The sequence below is a fragment of the Zingiber officinale genome, chromosome 7A (assembly GCF_018446385.1).
Source record: "Zingiber officinale cultivar Zhangliang chromosome 7A, Zo_v1.1, whole genome shotgun sequence".
Lineage (NCBI taxonomy): Eukaryota > Viridiplantae > Streptophyta > Magnoliopsida > Zingiberales > Zingiberaceae > Zingiber > Zingiber officinale.
In genome coordinates this window covers 1096846-1118569 of record NC_055998.1, presented here as the reverse complement: position 1 = coordinate 1118569, position 21724 = coordinate 1096846, and the positions used below count along the sequence as shown (strand labels likewise).

Sequence of the window (21724 nt, the reverse complement as noted above, 5' to 3'; positions counted from 1 at the left end):
GATTATGAAAGTAGGGGTATCAAATCCATATTTGGATTCCGATTCCCATCTACCAAACATCAAGAATAGGAATGAAATAGATTTCATTCTCATTCCAACATCTGAAACCGCCTACCAAGCACCTCCTAAGATATCTACAGAAGCAGTGTGAAATTCTCGGGCAAAGAAACAACCTGATCTATCCTGAACTGTTACAATATCCACGAAGATACGTTGTATGTTGCTGAATTTGTGCAGTTAAGCCAGAAGTTATATAGATCAAAGGGCTGCTAAATGCTAATAAAACTACTAATGATTTTTGGAATGGCGTCAGAGGTTTATTAAGCTTCATGTCAAACTAATGCAATAAAAAGATAACTTTTACCTTCACAGATATGGTACAGCAACAGTGTAGCGAAATTGTGTTTTAGATTTATCTGATAAACAAAAAGAAAAAACCATCTGCCTCTAGAATTAGTCGAGCAAAGCTCGGATACCTCGAATCATAAAATTAAAAAAACAAAAAGATTTGACTGCACTATAACCCTAACATTGAGCCAATGAAGGTCAAATGCATTATATAGGCAATTTTAATGGAGGCCAAAATGATTAGTATTATTTGGCCAGCAATTTCAGTATCACCTCTTTTGTGTGAACTAGATTGCCACCCGTATGACCAAGCAAAATGTCTCAGTTTAAACTTTGCGATGACTCCAAACTGTGCGTTGCAGGGACACATTCTGTGACAACATTGTGCAAAATAAGAAAACTCTGAGAAGAAACCAAAACAGGAGACAAGACTTGCCTGAAAAAGAGCACCAGACCCATTTCATAAATAAGTTTTTTCTCGATCTAAAACAATACTCAGCAGGATACGAGCTAACAAATATAAAAAATCTTCTTTAACCGCATACCAGTAAACTCAGCAACTTTACGCCATAATAATGACCATAAAAACTAATAAATGTACATGAAAAAAAAAAATCTTAGAAATTTCTTAAATTGGATAAGGACCTTTGGACTGTTGAGTTCGTACTGATAACATTGGTGGCAAAAGACGAATACGCTCATCCTCAACGCCCCCGCCAACCCGTCCCAAAGCCAACACGAAAAAGGTAAATCACGGACGACTACTGATAACATCGCAAGCAAGGATGGAAGGAGAGAGAGAGAAGGTCCCGGTGGACAGAAATCTCACTCATTGGCTCAATAAATATCATTCTGGGTTTATAAGTAGCTGTTGTGCCAAGATTGAAAATGATTTTTGTTACCATTATTGCAACAGTACAATCAGAAATAACAAATACAACGAAACAAAGACTTAAATGACTCAAACAATTCTTCTTTACTGCATCACTGCAAGGTACCAAAAGACATTACAATCTTACGGAATTTTGATACCATTCGGTACTTGTTCAGTAATTAAAATGATCGATCAAAGCATATGCATGAATAAGCAAAATTTATGGACATCAAAACATACAAAATCAGTAATGAGAAGCCAAAAACATTTTCAGTGACCAACATCACAACACTTTCCTAAAAGCAGCCAATACTTAATTTATAATATGAAAGTGCAATTTTTACAACTTTGAACAAAACAAAGCAAGAAAATGATCAAGAAAAATTAAATAAGAAAAAGAAAACATAAACATAAAATAGACTATGTACAACTTTTACCTAAATATTATTATTAGTGAGAGCCTCCAACGGTGATGCAAGAATTCTGATGAAGTGTGACCCTCTTTTGAGGAGGCTAACGAACACTGTAAGATACAAATTTCACATTCAAAGCAGGATTGTGCAGCTTGATGTCACAATCTGGGGCAAATGCAGTTACCATCTCCTTGATTATTAAATTGAAATTTCCATGTTCCTTAATCAGGTCTGAAGGTTTGAACGTTGCCAAAAGCAAGTCATCTTGTTTGGTAAGTGTCATCTGCATAGATAGATACACAGGCATCGGCAGCACCAATAGCAAGGAGTACTCTGTACGGGTGGAAAGTGAGACAGCTAACAGAACCTATTCTCTGAGCCATGAAAGTAGGGTAATATCTGATGATGCTTAGCTGCTCTCCTTTTAGACTGAAAACCTTCACAATTTGCTTAGCAGAACCACTTGCAATAATTGGAGCGTGCCGATGAATTGCCAAGGCAGCAAGGGAACCCCTATGTGCATCAATGGTAAGATATGGTTCAGATTGGTTTCTAACATCCAGGAACTGTATATCCCCTGCTAGCGATGCACTGACAATCTGCATTTGAATAAATGAAGTTAAACGAGAAAAGAAATAAAATAGCTGATATCCACCAAATATTAGCTAAAAAAATTGTAGGTCGAAAATGTAAATACCACCAGATTTTTTAGCCTTATATTTCTAACCTTAGTTGTATCAAGTCCAGGCTGAAAACCAATTCCCACAACCTTCTCTACCTTCTGTGTGTGAGGCTGAGCAGTGCAGACCGGCCTACAAGATCAGAAGTACAAATTCAACAAAGATATTCAAGTGGAGAATGAAAATAAAAGGAACATTCAATACCAGAAGAAAGAAAAGGTTTTAAATTCAGATATTATGAACTCATTGGCAGACATGTGCATATATGATGTTTGAGAAATTACTACATTGCATGTTTCAAGGAACATAGATTATCTGTATTAGTATATCGACTTAAAGCAAGTTACATGCAAACATATGAAACTTTATAAATGATTGCATATTATATACAAGTTTGACACCTTTACAAAGCAACAATCAGATTTGCATATAGTGGACATTTCTCATGTAGTTGGCAGAAATTTAAAGATTAAACCAAAAAATGAAACTTAAGTAACCACAAGTAGAATGAAGCTATGATGGGGCCATATGATGGCCAGGGAGAATATTACCACAAAATTTAAGATACAGTCACAACTGTTAATTTCTGCATAAATTGTTTCTAGATAATAGGATCAACTAAAATGTGCACAATATTATATGGGAAAACACCAAAGCTAAGTCAGTGTAAATCAAGTAAATCATTCTCACATTTCAGGAGTACGAATGTCGTATATCCTGATAGTACCATCAACAAAGCCAGCTGCAAATTGACCACCCTGAACTTGAGAAGCAGACTGCAAGAGTGAAGGAATCCATTGGTATAAAGATTAAAGAAAAAAACCAAGCAAATAAAGTAATAAACTGAGAACACTGTGATGTAGACATGAGAAGAACAGTTATAAGTATATACAAATAAGGAAGAGCTAAATCTAAAATATGAAGATTTAGATAATTTGAAAAATACTAGGCAGATACTTTACCATACTAACACCTTTACTTTTTTTTTTCATGCACTAGATCACAAATACAGAGGTACAGAGAATTTCAAATAAGCTTTAGACATTTCTATTTCAGCACAAGAATGAAGATACAACAATTCCAAAAGAAAACAAGCATGAATAAAAATTAAGGCACATATGTAGTTCCAAAACAATTAGAGCTGAATAATTCACACAATATATTTCAACCATACTATTACTAATGTATCATCCCAATCTTTTAGAACATATTTCAGAATAATGATACCTTGCAAAAATAACAACAAAAAAACAGATAATGTTGCCAAAGTGAATCTGGTGCTTTACGAAAGCTTTTAATTAAATGGGTGATCTTTAGACCAAATAATGAGGAAGAAATCTAACATATCTTGCAAAGCAGAAGAGTCTAGCATAAGATGCTAAGAAAATAAATATTAACCCATAAAGCATCTTATAGTATAGTTTGTATGGTAGATCAAAATGTTAGGGAGTACAGAAACTATTCCTCTAGGATTAAGGTTGAGATGTCATCTCAACTTAATCTTTGGTTGAGTTCCTGTAAGCAAAGAAATCAGGAATATAATAGGCGTCTGAAGCACATCTGATGAAGAATTGAACATACAAAAAAGACATATTTAGTGGTTCTTAAATTGGATGGAAATTAAGAATAACTAGCCGCAAATGCCTATGGAGAAGTAGCCTTCTGAATCACTCTTCTACATACTGAAGAAAAGAATAAGCAAACCAGCTCTCACCAAAGCTGATATGCAACTGTCAGATGATGATGGGATGGAGCTAACTAGCTGCTCTTTGTCCAGATCCCAAAGCAGGACAGATGATGTGCCTCCAGAAGCATACTAAAATTAAGACGGAAAGAATTGCATCAAAATCACATACATGATAAAATACAAAGGGAACCCATAAGGTGGAACAAGAGTGGAAATTGTAGTACCAAATAACCAGACTGTTGCTGCCAATCAACAACAGCAGCTGTGCCACGAGCTGCATTCCGATGACCTTGAAGTGAAGAGAATGCTGATACAAGTTTTTGTTTCCCTCGTTCCGTGAAATTTTTCCAAAAGCGAACATTTCCATCACCTATAGTACACGAGTATGCAAAACCAGAATATTTTAGTTCAAAAAAGGCTCTCCTGTAAAACAGTAGGTGATTAATAAGGTGGCTTACTTGAAGCAACTAGAAGCAAGCTGTCATCAAGTTCATTTACAAGGGAGAGCTTGGATATCCCTCTATCAGATGATTCATGATTATCAAAACTGTTCAAAGTAGTAGCTTCTTCATAATTCCATACCCTGAAAATATTTCAATTTTAAGATTGAGCAATTATAAGCACGATACCCACAGTTATTTCAGGCAATTAATATCTTACATTCAGGATGAAACCTTATTGAACATTTTACCAGAGGAAATATCACAGCACAAGCTTTAAAAATGTCACATAAATAATTCATTTAACTTGTTGATTCAAATTGCAAAAATTAATGCTATGACTATTAAAAAGATGAATCCATCCTGTAGAGATATAGAATAGATATTTCAAGCAAGGTTGAGAATTTCATTCTGTGCCGAGCGGAACGGACGAAACTTACCGTTCCGCCCGCTCACCGAAACCAGCACCAATCCAGTGACAATTTCGTCATGATGTTATCGCGTGCACGAGACAGAAGAATCATGCACGTGACAATCGCTCGCGCTCGTCGTCACGCACGCTCGTCGTCGACAATTGCGTGCGCTTGTTGTCACGCAGCAGAAGGCGTGTCGTGATTCCATCGCGACCGGCGCAACCAGAGGAATAGCAGGACTCTTCCGACGGCGCCGGAGGAGTCCCTCGCCACTCTCGGACGCTGCCGGAGCAGCATGCCGCGAAGATCGTGCTTTTACTGTTAAAAATTAATTATTTTGATTTAATTCAAACATTTCCTAAGTGTGATATTTCAAAGAGGCTTTTATAAAACCTAATTAAATTATCCCAATAAAATATAAATATATTTAAAATTAAAAAATAATAAATTTTGTTAATTAATATTCTGAAAATTAATTTTACTAATTTAAATTTTATTTTAAAATTCTAAAAAAAAATCAAATAAATCAGATTAATATTCTGATATTTTTTATTATTTTATATTTTTTTCTGTTTTACTATTTAATTAATATTCTGATTTTCTATCATTTTAAATATATATTATTTAAAATAATAATTAATTTAAATAAAGAAATAGTTAATTTATAAAATTATTATACATAACATAGCATTTTTTTATTAATTTATATATTTATTATAGAAAAAATATAGAATCAATTTAAAATTTAGATCCATGAATATTAAAATATTTAGCTTTTTTACTTTTTAGAATTCTTATTTCCTGAATATATGAAAAATATATTTTTATCTTAGAATGTCTCTACTAATCTGCTTAGGAAACATTATATGTCCTTTATTTAAGAATTTTAATAAAGGTCTATCTAATTTATAATTTCTAATAAAACACTTATAAGCTTGTACACCTCTGAACATTCTAAATTAAGATAGTTGAATTATTATAATTAGAAGATTATTTCAAATTTAAATAAAAAAATACCGAAACCGCATCGGCATGGCACGATACCGAAACTGTATCGTTCCGATCTGGGATCGAAACCTCGGCGTGGGTCGAGATTTTAAACCTTGATTTCAAAGTTCCATATAAGTGTTGGGTTACAAGAAAACAATAGCTCCAACAAATTACAAAATGTGAGTAATTGGACTAAGTCATTAAGTGGTATGGACATGTTCAAAGATGGCCATTGAGATTCTATAATCAGAAAGAAAAAAAGAAATGATTATTGTTGAAGCTCAATAGTGGTTCGATCATAGGTCAAGATTACTATAGCTAAGGTTTACATCGAGGTCTCGTTCCTGTACCGGAATAATACATATTCGGTACCATATCGTGCCGATATGATTTCGATATTTTTTTAATATAAAATATAAACTAAAATTAAGAAATTAATCTAAATATTTACAAAATAAAAATAAAATTTTTAATATATATATATATATATATATATATATATATATATATATATATATATATATATATATATAATTAATGAGATAGTTTTATTAGAGTTTAATTAAGAATATTTAAATTATCCCAACTATAGCTAAGAGTTTATTGAAATTATTAACTTATGTTTTTTTAATTAAAAGATAAGTTTACTGCTTTGCTTTCTTTGTCCTACTCCATGCCGTGTTCTGCGTGGCATCTGCCACGGTCGCGAGGCTTGCTTGTGGCCTCACGACGATCGCGAAACCCGCGCGTGGTCTCCATGGCGATCGTGAGGCCCACACGTGATCTCCGCGGTGGTTGCAAGGCCAGCAAGTGGCCTCCGAGGTGGCTGCGAGGCCGGCACGTGGCCTCCAAGGCAGCCGTGAAACCATCGCGAGGCCTCTGCGACGACAGCGAGGTCAAAAGTTCCAGTTTCAGTCAGCAAGCGAAACGAAATATTTCGCCCTTACCGGGCTACACGGCACGATATTTTAAACCTTGTGTGTAGCAATACACAAGTAGGAAACCTACTTATTGTTGTTCTACTTAAATTTTTGGGTGTGATCAATCACCTGTTGGTGAACGTAAACACTGAGCATAGTTGAATCTATAAATTATAACCATCAGGTTCTGATTCTTAGGTTTCTCCGCCAAGAGTTGACTTTGTTCAAAATAGCATAGTATCTAGGAACTTTAATTAAGATTTAACCTAGATTTAAGCCATTGGATGAAAGAAAAGATTTCTCCAATATTCACCCACTTCTTATATGTAAAATGTTGACAACAATGTTAGGATAGTCTAGACAGAAAACTTCGTAAACATCAAGTACCAACAAAAATGCCTTTTCATCAGATAAGCACCTCACTTCAGACCATCCAAACCTACAGATAATAAAACCTGCTCAATTGAACCACTCTAAAGAGTCAACCATATGTAGTTAAATCAATTTATTCATATTCAATTATCATAGATGTTGTGTGCATTAATCAGTTGGGCATTTGGACTACTGGTTTAACCAAGAAATTTCACCAGAATTAGCTTTGCAAGCTTATCATCTTCAATGGGGAAAAAGAATTATGCAATTGCTCATCGAGTCTACCAAAAAATATATCCAATCAACAAAGTAGAGCTCAATTGGGGAAAGATTCATGTGTCAACTTAAATTAGTTGGATGACATTGTTTAAAGATGAGAATGATGATAAGAATGATGTCAAATGAAATCTTTCAATCTAAGAATACCAATATAGTTGACAAAATGAATCAAGACAATGCCATTGGAATTTTAGGATCTCAAATATTTCATGAATGGTGCAAATGATAACAGGACTAGAGAGTGTCAATAAGTATCTTATAATATAAGCTATGACTAACAAAATAAAAATTCAAAGAACAACAAAAGGTAACTATTCTAGAAAGCAAGTTCCATAAGATGAATATTTTCATGTAGTACATGGAAGTTCAAAAACTAATTTTGATATTAATATGAAAGAAAACATAGTAAAAATGTGAGTTCATTAAATGTGTTACCTGATCTGTTCATTCTCATCAGCAGCAACTACAATTGGAGAAAAAGGCAAGAGCAGTGAAGCTTTCATGCCTGTTTCAAACTTAGTGTCCCAGCTAGCAATTTGATTGGCAAGTTTGACATTAGCTGGAACAACATACAGTGTCCAAGTCAATTTCACACAGATGGAAAAAATAACCAACGCAAGTCATATTATGAAAACGGGTGCAATACAAATAAAAATTTTGTGCCATAATAACTATCAGAATACTGACAAGAATGTTGGCATTTAACTATGCGATCTAAAGCAATCCTCTCTCTTTCTTCCCTTCTAGAAATAGTTTCTTCATTGTCATCAGCTCCAGCGAGAAGTGGTCTAGAAAAATGGCCACAACTCCAATTGTAGATAGTTGATTGTGGAAGTAAACTACGCTCAGAACCACCAGAAGATCCAGCAGCTCCTAGAAGTGGATCAGCTAATCCAGTATCTGGAGAATTCAGTTGATGTGGCCTGAACTCGAGAGAGCATACTCGGCGAAGTCCTGCCATATAATTTTGACGAGGAGGACTAACAGGAGGCGTCCGGAATGCCACAGATATGTGACCTGCATTAATTAATATCTATATATTTAAAAATCGAGAAGCAAAAAAAATCAAATTTTCATAACTTAAAATAATAATATAAAATCCAGAAAGTTTATGTACAGCAGAAAATTTTAAAGTTTTACATATCAAAAACAAAAACAAAAACAGATGGGTACCAGCATTCAAGTCAAACCACGAAGATGAGCGCGCCAATCCTGGAAGATTAGAAGTGTGAGATGGAACAGAAGAATCGCCATGGTTTATGCCTAACCTTGGAGCTTTTGTGACCACTAGTTCAATACCAATTATGGAAAGTGCTCTTCGGGCAAGGTTTGCAACACGAGGAGAAGGATCCTTTGTCATATTAAACAAAGCCATAGTAAACTGAGAACATAAAGCATTGTCAAAAGGTCTTGCTCTAGAGCAATTAATGACCCCATTACTACCAATTTCTTTGGTCAGTATACCAGAATCAGAATGATGAGAAGAATCATCAGAGAGTGGAGAACCATGCATTATGCCAACTGATGCAATGGGGCTACTTGAGGATATCCTTCCTTCTCTACCAGCAGTGTTACTCTCACTATTTCCTCTTAATACAGGACCAATATGTGAGATTGAGCTTCCCACCTGCACAAATTGGCTGGGTGTATAGTTGTTAAGATGATTTATGCTGGCAAGAGAAGGCTGAGAGGTCAGAGGCTTCCAATTTTCAACAGCAGTTGACTTGAGAGGTTTGTTGTAAGAAAAGGCAAAGCGGGCAAGAGCTGTAAAACATTTGAGCCTTAGTTAATAACATATGAGTTGTGAAATCAAATTAAGAGCAGAAACTTGAGAATCCAATAAAAAGAGAACAATCTATCCCATAGTGATAAGGTAGAAATCTCAACAAAAAGCACAGCAAAGAAAAGCCTCAAGAAGTGAATGACATTTTGATGTGTAAATCCATAAAGCTTTAATAGTTTGCACATACCTACAGCAACCTCAGCCCGCACCAAAGGACTTCCATCCACAGCAAGTTGTAGAAGGTTTTTAATGATATTCAGCTCAGCTTTTATCTTTTCGTCATCATCAAAGTCCTCATCAACGCCATGTCCATCACCAAATGAGACAGATGCAACATCAATAAGGGTTCCCAAAGCAAAAGCAGCAGAAGCTCTAACCTGCCAAACAAATGTTGGACTAGAAAATTGAATTTTCCAAGTAAAATATAGACTACAAAGGTGTAGAAATTCTACCTCAGGTTGTGGCTCCAATAATAAAGGTAAAATTATTGTTGGTGCATCAGCTTGCAAACCTATGACTTGTGCTTCTGGAAAATCTTCCCATAGCTTTCCCAGACATAGACAAAGCCATTGAAGAAGTAAAGGCTCAGTTTGCCCATCACTTGGATTAGCAATTTGTAAATGCTTCAGGCACACATTTATCAAATTTGCTTCAATGCATGCTTCTTGTCCCCGCCGATGTCCGTCCACTACAACTGCCAAGACAAAAGCAGCCATTGCTCGCTGCTCAGGATAGGCATCCATGCTATCAAGAAACCTGATAAAATATGTGTGCCCGCCATCTTTTACCAGATCTACCTGACAAGACTAATCTCACAGCAAACAATGTAAGCGACAAATTAGTTATTATCCAGAAGCTGGCATATCCATAAATTTGAAACAACAAACTGTGGATGCCTTTGCTCTATTCTACAAAATAATTTCACACGCACATACCAAAAAAAAAACACACTACTTATAACCATATACCTTATCAAGGGCAAGAATTTTGGTCCAAATGAACACCAGTATTTGTCGCAATTCAGTAGCAGTGGTTTGTAAAAGCTTTAGGACATAAGGAAAGATGCCAACAGATAAGGCCTGTAAAAAAAATCAGTAAGAACCAATTTAAACAAATTCATCGCTATCAGTCATGAGAATTAAAAAAGAACAAAGTCAACAAACAGCATTCACCGACCAGATCAACAGCCCAAGGTCCCATATCAAGGAATCTTCCTAAGAGAACCAATGCCCGGAATCGATGAGACTGGCTTAGTAAAACCTGAAAAGAATTGGGTAGGTGTAAGTTTCTACTGTATTGTAATATATCAAATTTTTGGGTTATCACCTACAATATAAGTGAAAGTACGATAAAATAGGGGGCAAGAAACTCCTCTACGATTAATGCTCAGATGATTAATTTTGTGTGAAACTATTGGTAGGCTCTATGAAGATAGTCTAGATGGCAAAGGCTCTATGGATGTAGCCATCTACTAATATATTTGATGGTTCACTTCACTGTTGAACCATTCCCTGAATTAGGAAATTTTAATGGCACAGCAGAAGGATACTTCAACATAGAAGGCACTAGACTAAGGGTGTTGGAGCATTACCACTATGTCCAAGTGCTCACCTGAAGAACTATTGGTAGCTGCTCTGGTGGTTTCTTGTGTTCGGAACCATGGTCTAGCCACACCTCAAAAGCTGTGAGTTGCTCGGTGAAGAATGGGCTTGACTGATTTAGACATGTAAAAAATATCAGTGAAGAGACTCTAGACATGACATAAAAATGAAAATTAAATAAAGTATGCCAGCAATCTACTAACAACCGCATAAAACCTAAAGAATGTAAATCTATACTGAAAGAAGGGTACCTGGAAATCAGCATTAGGATCCGCAATCAACTGTGGAAGTTTAGACAAGCAAATTTCAGCAGCCATGTCCCATGCATCCCTGAAATAAATAACACATATGCTAAGTATAGGAGCACAATAGGTCTCATTCATACAAAAGAGAGAAGGAAAAAGCCAGGACAATCACCAACTACCTACCACATATGATGCTGATGAGTTGGCGGCAACAATGGATATGAAACAGGAGAGCAGTTGGCAGCTCTCATAATTCGCTCAGCAAGTAAGAAATTGCGAAAGAGACTTGCAACTAACAGATCTTGCCTAAATAGTCTTTGGAAAAGATCTGCACAGATGAATTTAACCCTATTGTACAATCCATTCACCTTCAAGAAAACCTAAAAATTACAATATTTCTAATACCATGGGGAAGGACATTCCATGCAATTGTGTCAGTGACAGCAGTAAAAATCCAATTCAGCTCCCCTAGAAGTGTCTTTCGGTCATTTTGACGCCCAGGAATTTGATCGATAAGAGAGTAGTTGAGTGAATCACGAAGCAAAGATCGAGAGCAAAACCTGAATGACAAGGATTGTGAAATTTTAATGAATTCAAAGTCCTAAAGACTTTCCAGAAGTTGCAAATATAAATATAGATGCAAGATTCTTCAACCCTTCATTAGACCCAGGTAACAAGATATAGGATAAAATTGGGCTCTTTAACCTATACAATAAATAAACTCATATAGAAATAAAAGTGTAACAATTGGAATTTTTAGAAAATCTATATGATATATATTACAAACAATCCAAGAACTATCTATGAAAGTGCAAGTCCATTCATGTGTACGCCAAGATGATGTCATTAACTGAAAATAATTCAATAAGATTAAAAAAAATCCATTTCTGAGATGTAGCATGCTAGCAAGAAGGCAAACTAATGTGCAATTCAAAATGACCTAATGAAGACTCAATAGAAATATGGCATTACTATTAGAACATGTTTAGTTCTTTACCACTTTACCTGGTCCTATGAATTTATCACTTTGTATATTGATCAGTTATTTAAGCTGCTGCTTGGCAGAGTCAAAAAAGTCAAGTAGCCAAATTTGTCAACAATTAGAGTAACTTGCACGTCTTTTCATGTAGTTTCCCATAAAAGTGATTGCTAATCTCATTCGAATTGCAGGGGCTGCAACTCTTCCTAAGCCAGTACAGTGCTACAGTTGCAATTGCCTAATGGGCACAGTAATTATAAGATTTAACCACCACATCCACGGGTGAGGAGTGGGATCTCGATTTGTTCAACTCATCTCAGCCATAAGAAAGGACATAAACCCAGTGTGATAATGCAATTGCATGGAGATAGAGATGTATAAGTGAGCACTGGCTGCGTCACATCTAAGTCTAATACAGGCTCTGATACTGGTAGGTAAAGATAAAGAATGAACCCAACAATTTTACCCAAGGAAGCCTTTCATCTGGTTAAGACTCATCAAACCTCCTATATTCCCTTCCAACACCTCATATCAACCATTCACCCTAAATCTCTGTCAAGATTAAGCTTTTTCTGGCAGAAATCTTGTGAAAAATTAAATATCAAACTAATAAAAAAAAATATTTTGTAGTAAAATAAACAATGTGAGATTATAGATAAAACATTCCAAAACCGGGTCACTGCCAATCCAATCAGTACAAGATCAACACATTGATTCCAATAGAAGGCCACAATAATTCAATGAATTTCTTACCTACATCAAACAAGATTTATGAAACCCCAACTGTTCAATAGGATAAAGATAAACCCAATAAAAAATAAACAAGAATACTCAGTAAAGATTTAAAATTCAACCACCATTACCCCTTTTGAAGCCAAGTTGCACAACCTGATGTAGTTAGCAGATTATTCAAATGGAAATTGATATCTCAGTAAAGATTTAAAATTCAACCACTATTATCCTTTTTGAAGCTAAGTTGCACAATCTGCTTAATGCCTAAATTCTACTTCAAGGGCAATGTGTCTATCCTAATGTAAGACAAAAGTGAATTCAGTTCTATCTAAACCTTATTTTCCAGACTACTGTTGCAAACATAAATGAAATATCCACTATTGAGTACTTTGATGCAGTCAGCAGATTGCTCAAATGACAATTGAATGAATACAACATTGCTATTGCTAGCATTAATTTAACAGACTATCTGCACCAATAATTGAACAATGATATCTACAGAGTATAAAATTCATGAGCAAATGAATTCCCAAGAAAAACAAGTGAAGCACAAAGTCTCAAGATAACTGACCAACGCAATGCCATTTTAATAGGTGTAGTGAGGCAGGATGTGAACACATCAGCAGGAAATTCAACACTCTGTGGAAGCGTCTCATGGGCTTCACAAGCAGCAAGCAAAATAAAATCCTTTGATGAGGAACCAGAAGAACCAGAAGTGTTCCAATCTTGGCGCTATGAGAACATACAAGATGTAAATGCATCATAGCTATTAGCAAATCATTTGTCAATATAATAATCAAATGTATACTATCTGTTGGGTAAGATATAAACCTCTAGAAAGGCTTTGACAATCATCCCTGCTGCAGAACAGTCGAACACATAGATCGAAGGTGTCTTAAGCCACGAGTCAAGCTCATTGATTGGTAATGGAATATATTGTGTGTAGCTCTGCTAAGAATGGAAAATTATAAACAATTACCATGCCAAACAACACTCTCAAATATTAAAGGGTCATATTATAACCACAGAAAAACCTTGTTGAAGACCCAAATTTCTCCATTTGCTGTAGGCTTAGGCACTCCGTGCCCATTATAATGGAATAGAACCCTTTCCGCCCTGGCATATTTCCGGCAAGTATTACAAAGCTTCTTCACTTCCTCCACAGTGGGATCAAGTTGGAGCTTATAACGAGCCTGTTGCACAGTTAAAGATTATAATAATATTGAATGAAGCTAATAGATAAAGCATTTAGAAGTTAAATATTGCAATACCCGAGGTTGCCAGCGCTCATATTGAGCATGCAATGCCCTTCCAATTGTTTCAAGAGCTTTTGGAGCAGCCATAGAATGTGGATCTGTTAGCAACAAAAAAAAGTAAATTTCAAGTTCAAACATCAAACAGCAATCTGAAATCAGATGAAAAGACCAGTTAAATTCTTAGTATTAGACAAGTTGATACAACGATCAGTAGCACTGAAATAGTTGTATCAGCTCTTCTAGTACTAAGAATTTAACTGGTCTTTTCATCTGACTTTAACACACAGTAAACTAAATCATGTAAAAAAGTTCTAAAGTCAAGCAAAAGAATGCAGCCTGACTAGAACAAGCACCAGCAGACCACTAATTTGGTGTTTACAAAAAACTTGCAGCCCTCCATACAAAATGGGACTCTAATTCCATTCTGTATAATAGTGCATCTCATTTAAAATTACAAGTTCACTATAAGAAATTGAGTAGACTAACCTAGAAAAATGCACATATAGAAATTGAAACAATTTGGTAGAAGATATGCAATAGTTTGGTGATTTAGCAATGAATATAATGAATTTAACCTTTTTGTTTCTGTTCCCTGTTCCCTAATTATCAACTCATAAGAAGAGGAAAGCATGAAACACCTGTAAAGTCAATCTCAGACCATCTAGGGAAAACGTGATTCTCATTCTAAGTTATTCTTGTAAAGCAGATTTTAAAAAATAAAACATTCATATCACACAGGCATGGGAAATATACTTCATAAACTATCCACCTCTCAGTATAGCCAATGACTTCAAAATATTACAATAAACTAAACTCAATGTAATCGACAAAAAATAACAAAGGTAGAGTCCCAATTCACCTATCCAACACTCCATCCGGGCACAAGGAGATATTTTAATAACATCAGGCGGGTCAACACCAATATTTAAACATAACACGAGTGCCACGCATCCTGTCTTAAGCTGCATTACGAAACTCATAAAATTAATATATACGAAGACATTCAAATTAAAAAATATAGAGACAGGAACAATAATGCCCTTTATCAACAATACCAATAAAATACATCGTGAGAAGTATAATGAACAAAAAATCCAGAATATAATGAAGAAAAGTCACAGATAAACACAACCATTTTACTCATAAATAATTAGCATTTAAAGTGCATATTTTGTTATCCATGCATTTTTTTTCCTTGCTATCAGCTTAATTTGAAATTTGAATCTTGGATAATTTATACCCAAGAACACCATTGTTTCCCAAAAGGAGAGCCATAAGGTCTCCAACAAAGTTTAAGAACAGAGGAACTATTTTTACATAATGTGACACCATGAATTGGGAAATCTATTTCATAGTCATCATCTCTACTAAAATTTGACATGTAGCTAGCTAATTCACGAATTTGGCATCCAATTGGGTATTGTAAGATTTGCAGTCAAAATCCATTTACTAGTTCTAAAAACTAATGATGCCAATAATCATGTTCATCGTCTAACCTATTCTTGTTTGATGGCTGAATGAAGGCAGCAAGAAGGTAATGGAACTTAATTTATGGAGTGTCTGATCAGTACTAATGGCAACCTAAATCAAGTAGATGAAATGATATGCTGAATCATTTAATGTAGACTTCAACATATTTATGCACAAAGTCCATTGAAACAGACAATATACTATAACAGATTCACTTAGACCTAAATGGAATAAATTGCAGAAAAATACTAGTATAATACAAGAAATCATATCCATCAAAAAAATGGCTACTCTACTTTGTAATTTCAACTTGTCTTCTAATGGTTTTTTTTATACAATTTCAACATCTATGAATCCTTCCAGTTGACAAACTTTATTACCTAATCCACCATCAAGATAATTGACTCAGTTAAGAACATACATAAGCATAATTATAATTGTATCTTCTAATTCAAAAGTGGATTATATATTTGTAATAATATTTGCAACAAAGGTCAACCATGGTGTTTTCATAATACAATTAGTTGATAAGCAATTTACACCATAATCCAAAATTGAAGAAGAAAATTTGATTTTAATCTTATAATCAAGTGAGTAATACTATAACTGGTTTTTTAAGTGAAAGAATACTGAATCAAGGATAACTTGGTAGCTTAACACTGACATTGTCAAATATACAAAATTACAACTCAATAGCAAATGACTTGCCGCACCATTCATGTTCGCTGCAAATTCAAACTATTCCCTCAGCAACAAAATGAGAGTTGAAGCATAAACAGGCAGAAGATTTCCCAAGAAATTTAAAACTAACAAATAATCGACAATCTTACATAATTTATAATTGACTTCGGTCAAATAACAATTTAAATTCCTAGTAAGAAAATAAAACAGTGAGTTTGCATTCATCATTTATCTTTCCAGCGCAAATCTTGCTCTCTCTGTTCCAGTCACACTAAAAACTAGTGTTTTTTCTCAGGAAAACTAAAACCTCATGAGCCATCAAATAGAATTAGGCACATCGTTTCGCCGCGGAGTAACATTTCCAAGCAACTGACGGGAAAGAATACAGAAACACATTACCCGGTCCTTGGGCCGCCACTTCGACACCAACCCACTATCTGAAGGCCCCACCTCGGCGCAATCCTCAAAACCCTCATGCCGGAATTCTGAGAGCACGACTGTCTGAGGCAAGTACGCCATGCTGGTGGCTCCCGCAGCTGCCGTCACCGGCAAGTTGCTCTCAGTCGCATGCACCGCCTCCTGTTCCCTCTCTCCCACGGGCGCTCCCCCATCCTCCCGGCCAGAGAACTCATCCAGATGATTCGAAACGGACGGCGACGACACAGACAACCTGGATGCCATCAGATCTCCCAATGCCATCCAGTCAACGGTCCCCCAGCCCGGCCGCCGCCATCATCACGGAAGCGGAAGCCCTACTCGACGACGGCGCCGGCTCTTCCCCCCTCTCCGATCGACGGAGATCCGACGCTCAGCCTAATCGACGAAGCCGCTGTCCCAGCGGCGCATGGAGATCCGGAGGAGAAAGGAGAAGCAATCCAGCTCTGTCCTCGACGCTCGCTGCGGTGGCGGACGCAAACCCTAGGTCTAGGTTTTTTCCCCTCGCGAGGTCGTGGAGGCGGGCGAAATAGCAAGAGGAAAGAGAGGTGAACCAGCAGAAAAACAAAAGAAAAATGGTAAAAAAAAAAAACAACAACTAATTGCAGCTAGCTATTTCTTCGAGCTAACAAAAATAATAATAAACTAGTTATAAAAGGAAACTTCAAAAAGTGAATAAATTAAAAAATATATATTAAGCCGCCCACCGCGCTCTGCATCCGTCTGAACCATTCCTGCCTTTTTTTGCCTTTTAGCTGTAATCCTTGCCTTCCCAAAATACCCACGACCATCCCACCCGTCCATTCGCCTAAGCCAGGCGATGGAACGCCGACGTCCGCCCGATGCGAGAGTGGGGGCGATGATGGGCGATTGGATGAACGGTTGGCTCGCACTTCATGTCATGAGGCGAGGGCGGAAGTTGCGAGTGGAGTTGCTCGCCAGCTCAGCAAATCGCATGTGTCCAACGAGCAATAACTGGATTCCGACAGGCGATCGGTAAGCTTCGGTCCCCCCTTCCTGGCTCTTTTCTCCAGCGTGCTACCCTCAAATCCACACATGGAAATCGCCGCCAAATCGGCGTCGATCGAACTCAAGTTCGTTCGTTCGTTCGATCTGAGCCGACGGAGTGCTCGATTGACTCAGCTCCACTCGACACGGTCGAGAGGGAACAAAAGGAAAGCAGCAGGCGACCTGAGTACGTCACGGAACAGGTGAAAACAACATTGTAGTCGGATCACTTGTCAGTTAGCCAAGGGAAAGTAGTGTCGACCTGGCCTGGCATAGCGTGGGGGACTGGTCTAGATTCGGATCCTCGGATGCTCTAATGGGAAGGCTTTCATGATGATCCTTGTATTTTTCCCTCGCCCAATCAGATTGGTACGCCTTCTATTTGCTCAGTCCTCTGTCTCGTAGTTAAAATCGAGTTTGTTCGCTCTCGGCTCGTGCAGGCCGTTGGAGGCCCAACTGACTTGCTAGAAGACCAATTCGAGTTGTATTACGAAGACACGGACATGAATCGGGCAAAATGTCTTAATTAACCAATACGCCGACAGATAAAAGTAACGACGATCATAAAGCAGCAGGTAGCGGTGGCATCGTCCAAGTGGCAGACAAAATTAATCAGCAGCAGTGTGCATGGGAACGAAGGAGGATCCAACGAAAGGACAGGTTGAATGATGTGGAAGACGCAACGCGATGCAACTCATTGCCACGTAGTGAAATGCTCGTTGAAGACGGGCGTCGGAGCATCCAGTTGCACGTAATGAATACAGGCGTCGGAGTCAAAACTTCAACAGCCTTTCGCGTACCTGACTATCGATCAGGCTCGCCATGGAAACAACTAGAGAGGACCCTGGTTGGTCCATCCTGGGAACGCGACCATTTCTAGTAATAGAATACTCTCGTCTTTATCTGCCCAATAAACAATTCATCCCATCACTCTCGCTCTTTCTCCCTTGTTGCGTAGCTGCGTTGGCCTTTATTTTAGTTTGCACGCATTCGTTTATCTCTTCACAGGACACGACGGACGGTGACCCCCACACACTGCACTGCGTGCGTGCAAAAGCTTCGTCTCAAAAGTCTAGTTCCTTCCCCAGACTCCCCTGCTCCTGTTCTTCTCCCTTATTTATCTCCTCCTCCGCCTCCAAAAAGGATGTGTTCTTGAGCTAGATAGTGGGAGATTACATTGATGGGGAACTATAGATTTCGGCTGTCTGACATGATGCCCAATGCTTGGTTCTACAAGCTCAAGGACATGAGTCACATAGCAAATAGGAGCAAGAAGCAGGCGCCTCCGCCGCCGCCGCCGGCTAAGCTCCTCCCGGGTAGAGCCTCCTTGTACTACTCCAGCAGAGCCGAGGCGGAGAGGTTCTCATTCTCCCCCACCAAAAGCAAAGCCCTGGCCGACCGTTTCGAGGAGCAGCCGCGGAAGTCCAAGAGAGGAAGCAGGAAGAAGCCCCCCGCCGCGCGGCCGCGGCTGGTCGCCTCCGCCGCCGCCGAATTAGCACCGCCGGAGACGCCGCGCGAGGGCTCCGACTTCGCTGGCGGCGAGTCCGACCCGTGCTGTTGCAGAGTCATCTCCTCTGCCACCGACATCATCATCGACTTGGGCGCCGGAGACTCCGTCGAGCTCAATCTCCGGCCGGTCGCGACGAAGCCGGTACTGCAAGGCGGCACGTATTCTGTGGGGTCTGACGAGACGCAGGAACAGAGGCGACCGTCGTTGTCGTCGTCCCGCCGGCTACGGGTGCGCGCCAACTCCCCGAGGCTGGCCCACCGGAGCAGAGCAGCGCGGAGGCAGAAGAAGGCGCTGCCGGAGAGTGCCTTGGCGGTGGTGAAGACGTCGTCGGACCCGCAGAGGGACTTCCGGGACTCCATGATGGAGATGATCGTGGAACACAACATCCGCGCTTCCAAGGACTTGGAGGAGCTCCTCGCTTGCTATCTGTCGCTCAACTCCGACGAGTACCACGATCTCATCGTCAAGGTGTTCAAGCAAATTTGGTTCGATCTCAATTAATTACGTACTAATCTCTATGATCACGAGAGTTGTAGATCGAATCCGTTCCTGAAATTTATAGGAGATTATGTAGTCTTCAACGATATGACTCTTAAATTTATTCAGAAAGCTTCCGTAAAAAAAAACTAACGAGTATCACTATCACTTATTAATGATGGTGACAACAAAATCTTTTACAACACCAAGAAAAGAGCTTCAATTTGCTCATTCTAATGGTCCCGTATATGTGACAGATAGTAGAAGAGGCAAGAGTCGACAGTATAATTAAAAATAAATAAATGCCCTCTTTTCATAGAAGAACACCGAGGGAAATAAATCCACTGACGTTCCTTGTTACCACTGCTTAATGAACAGGCAACCTAAGAAGGAGGACAGTTTCTGAAAGTGATAGCTGGCCAAATTCTGGCTCAAATCTAACTAAATCTTGCAAGGAGGGGACTGCACAATGGAACTCTGCACGTTAATGGGTGTGCATGTTTTTAAGTCTGCAATTAAAGTTTCTTTTTCCATAACAATCGAATGCAGTTTCTGGACACGGCAGCGTTTCATGAACCATGATGCTGGCAGAAGGTTTCAGTGAAACGTAAAAGGTACAGAGATCCTCTTCATGGTATCTAATACAACCTGCAGTTTTCTGAAGCTGTCGAGACATCGAGTGAATCTGAAATATTTAATCTGGACTACATAAAGGACCTATCACCTAAGCCTTAATATTATCTGCACAGCAGAGACACTGGTTTGGAGTAATGTTGGGATTTGACGCATCATATCAGAGACACGGACTTCCAAAAGAAACATGCAAATGTATAAACTCTCTTCTTCCCGGCGAAGGAACCTATTCATGGTGGGCAACTAATTTACTGGTTTTGAGCTTTTTCATGTTTCTTCCGTCTGATATGTTCCTATGCCTGATTCATGTTCGACACATTTCTCAAATAAGCATCTATTTTCGAGTTCTTCTCGAAAGGGGCAGATATCTCTGTTTTGTTGAATTAAATTCCTATCTTTTGCAACCATTTTGATAGCTAAAGATAAACCTTTTTGAATGCCTCGAATAGTGTGTTCAGGTACGTTTGAGATTGAATAGTAGACGAATGCTTTTGATGACCATTTTCCAGAAACATTTTGGTATGTTTTGTTATTAAAAAACTAACTTCTTTTAAGACCAATAAAAAACTTCTTTCGACTCATAATATTCACAGACCTTAAAATTGTTTCAACCTTTTCTGAATCTCTGCTAGTAAGGTAAGAAGAAAAAAGAGAGATAAAATTCACCGATCTACGAGTACTTTCCACACAGACAAAGAGAAAATGCATTACTGAAAAGAAACTTAAAAAAGCAAAGTAAAATGCACTACCTTTATAGATGATAACTCCAGAAATCTGCCTTACTATACATTTTGTGGGTCAATCTAATTGCAGTGCAGTGCAGTGCAGTGTGTCACTTTCGCAGCTAGTCCAGCTTTTTTTGCTCACTTTTTCAGCGTCGTTCCAAGTAAGGGAATTACGTGAACATGAATCCATGCGTGCGTTAGGTATTCCTTGTAGTGCGGCTAAAATGAACCCAATCACAAATCCCGCTTCCTTTTTCCCTAGTTTCTCTCTTTTCATCTCTGTTCATTGAACCCTAAAAAAAGTGAATGAAAAACATGGGAATGAAAAACAAATAGAAAGAGATTTCTTTATCTATAGATTTAGGTCAGTCTCGTGACATTATTATTAGTTTATATTATTATATATGATGAAGTGAATAAATGAATGGGGAGATACTTTCTCTCATATATGGGTGTACAAGCTATAAATCTAGGATCTGTATTGTATTGAATTAAATTGACTTGTATATGAGTACGATTTACGTGTGTCGAATGTCAAATCGATCAAAGTAAAATTTGTCCAAGCACTACGAAAATAATAATTTAGGAACGAAAATCTGGGACGAATATTTTTCATCCCAAAATCACAACAACTTTAGCGACAAAAACAAAAATCGACCAAAATTGGCAATGATATCTACAACAAAATATTTTCATTAAAAATTTAAACGAAGTTTGTCCCAAAATTTAGGACGAGTGAAGGATTCGTCCTAAAATTTGTGACAAATACAGGA

At 37.8% G+C, this 21724-nt stretch overlaps 2 protein-coding genes across 3 annotated transcripts; one reads left to right on the top strand and one right to left on the bottom strand.

The window, feature by feature from the left end:
* Positions 1–1513: 1513 nt before the first annotated feature.
* LOC122000675 (regulatory-associated protein of TOR 1-like) lies at positions 1514–17197 on the bottom strand. Its single transcript, XM_042555090.1, has 23 exons — positions 16563–17197; positions 14872–14974; positions 14028–14110; positions 13791–13949; positions 13588–13704; positions 13328–13488; positions 11451–11605; positions 11229–11373; positions 11052–11130; positions 10811–10912; positions 10376–10459; positions 10168–10278; positions 9652–10005; positions 9387–9576; positions 8590–9180; positions 8104–8433; positions 7852–7975; positions 4461–4585; positions 4227–4372; positions 4030–4131; positions 3006–3091; positions 2363–2447; positions 1514–2234 (listed from the first exon to the last, which is right to left on the bottom strand). Exons 1-23 carry the CDS (start codon positions 16860–16862, stop codon positions 1896–1898), a joined length of 4071 nt encoding a protein of 1356 aa, XP_042411024.1. The 5' UTR covers positions 16863–17197; the 3' UTR covers positions 1514–1895.
* Positions 17198–17638: 441 nt separating this feature from the next.
* On the top strand, positions 17639–20471 carry LOC122000676 (transcription repressor OFP1-like). 2 transcript variants are annotated; one of them, XM_042555092.1, is made up of 2 exons: positions 17639–19584; positions 19972–20471. In XM_042555092.1, the coding sequence occupies exons 1-2, from the start codon at positions 18787–18789 to the stop codon at positions 19978–19980; spliced, it is 807 nt and encodes a 268-aa protein (XP_042411026.1). In that variant the 5' UTR covers positions 17639–18786; the 3' UTR covers positions 19981–20471. The 2 variants fall into 2 exon arrangements, with proteins under 2 accessions (XP_042411026.1, XP_042411025.1); XM_042555091.1 differs by lacking the exon at positions 19972–20471 and having other exon boundaries at positions 17640–19699.
* Positions 20472–21724: the final 1253 nt, after the last annotated feature.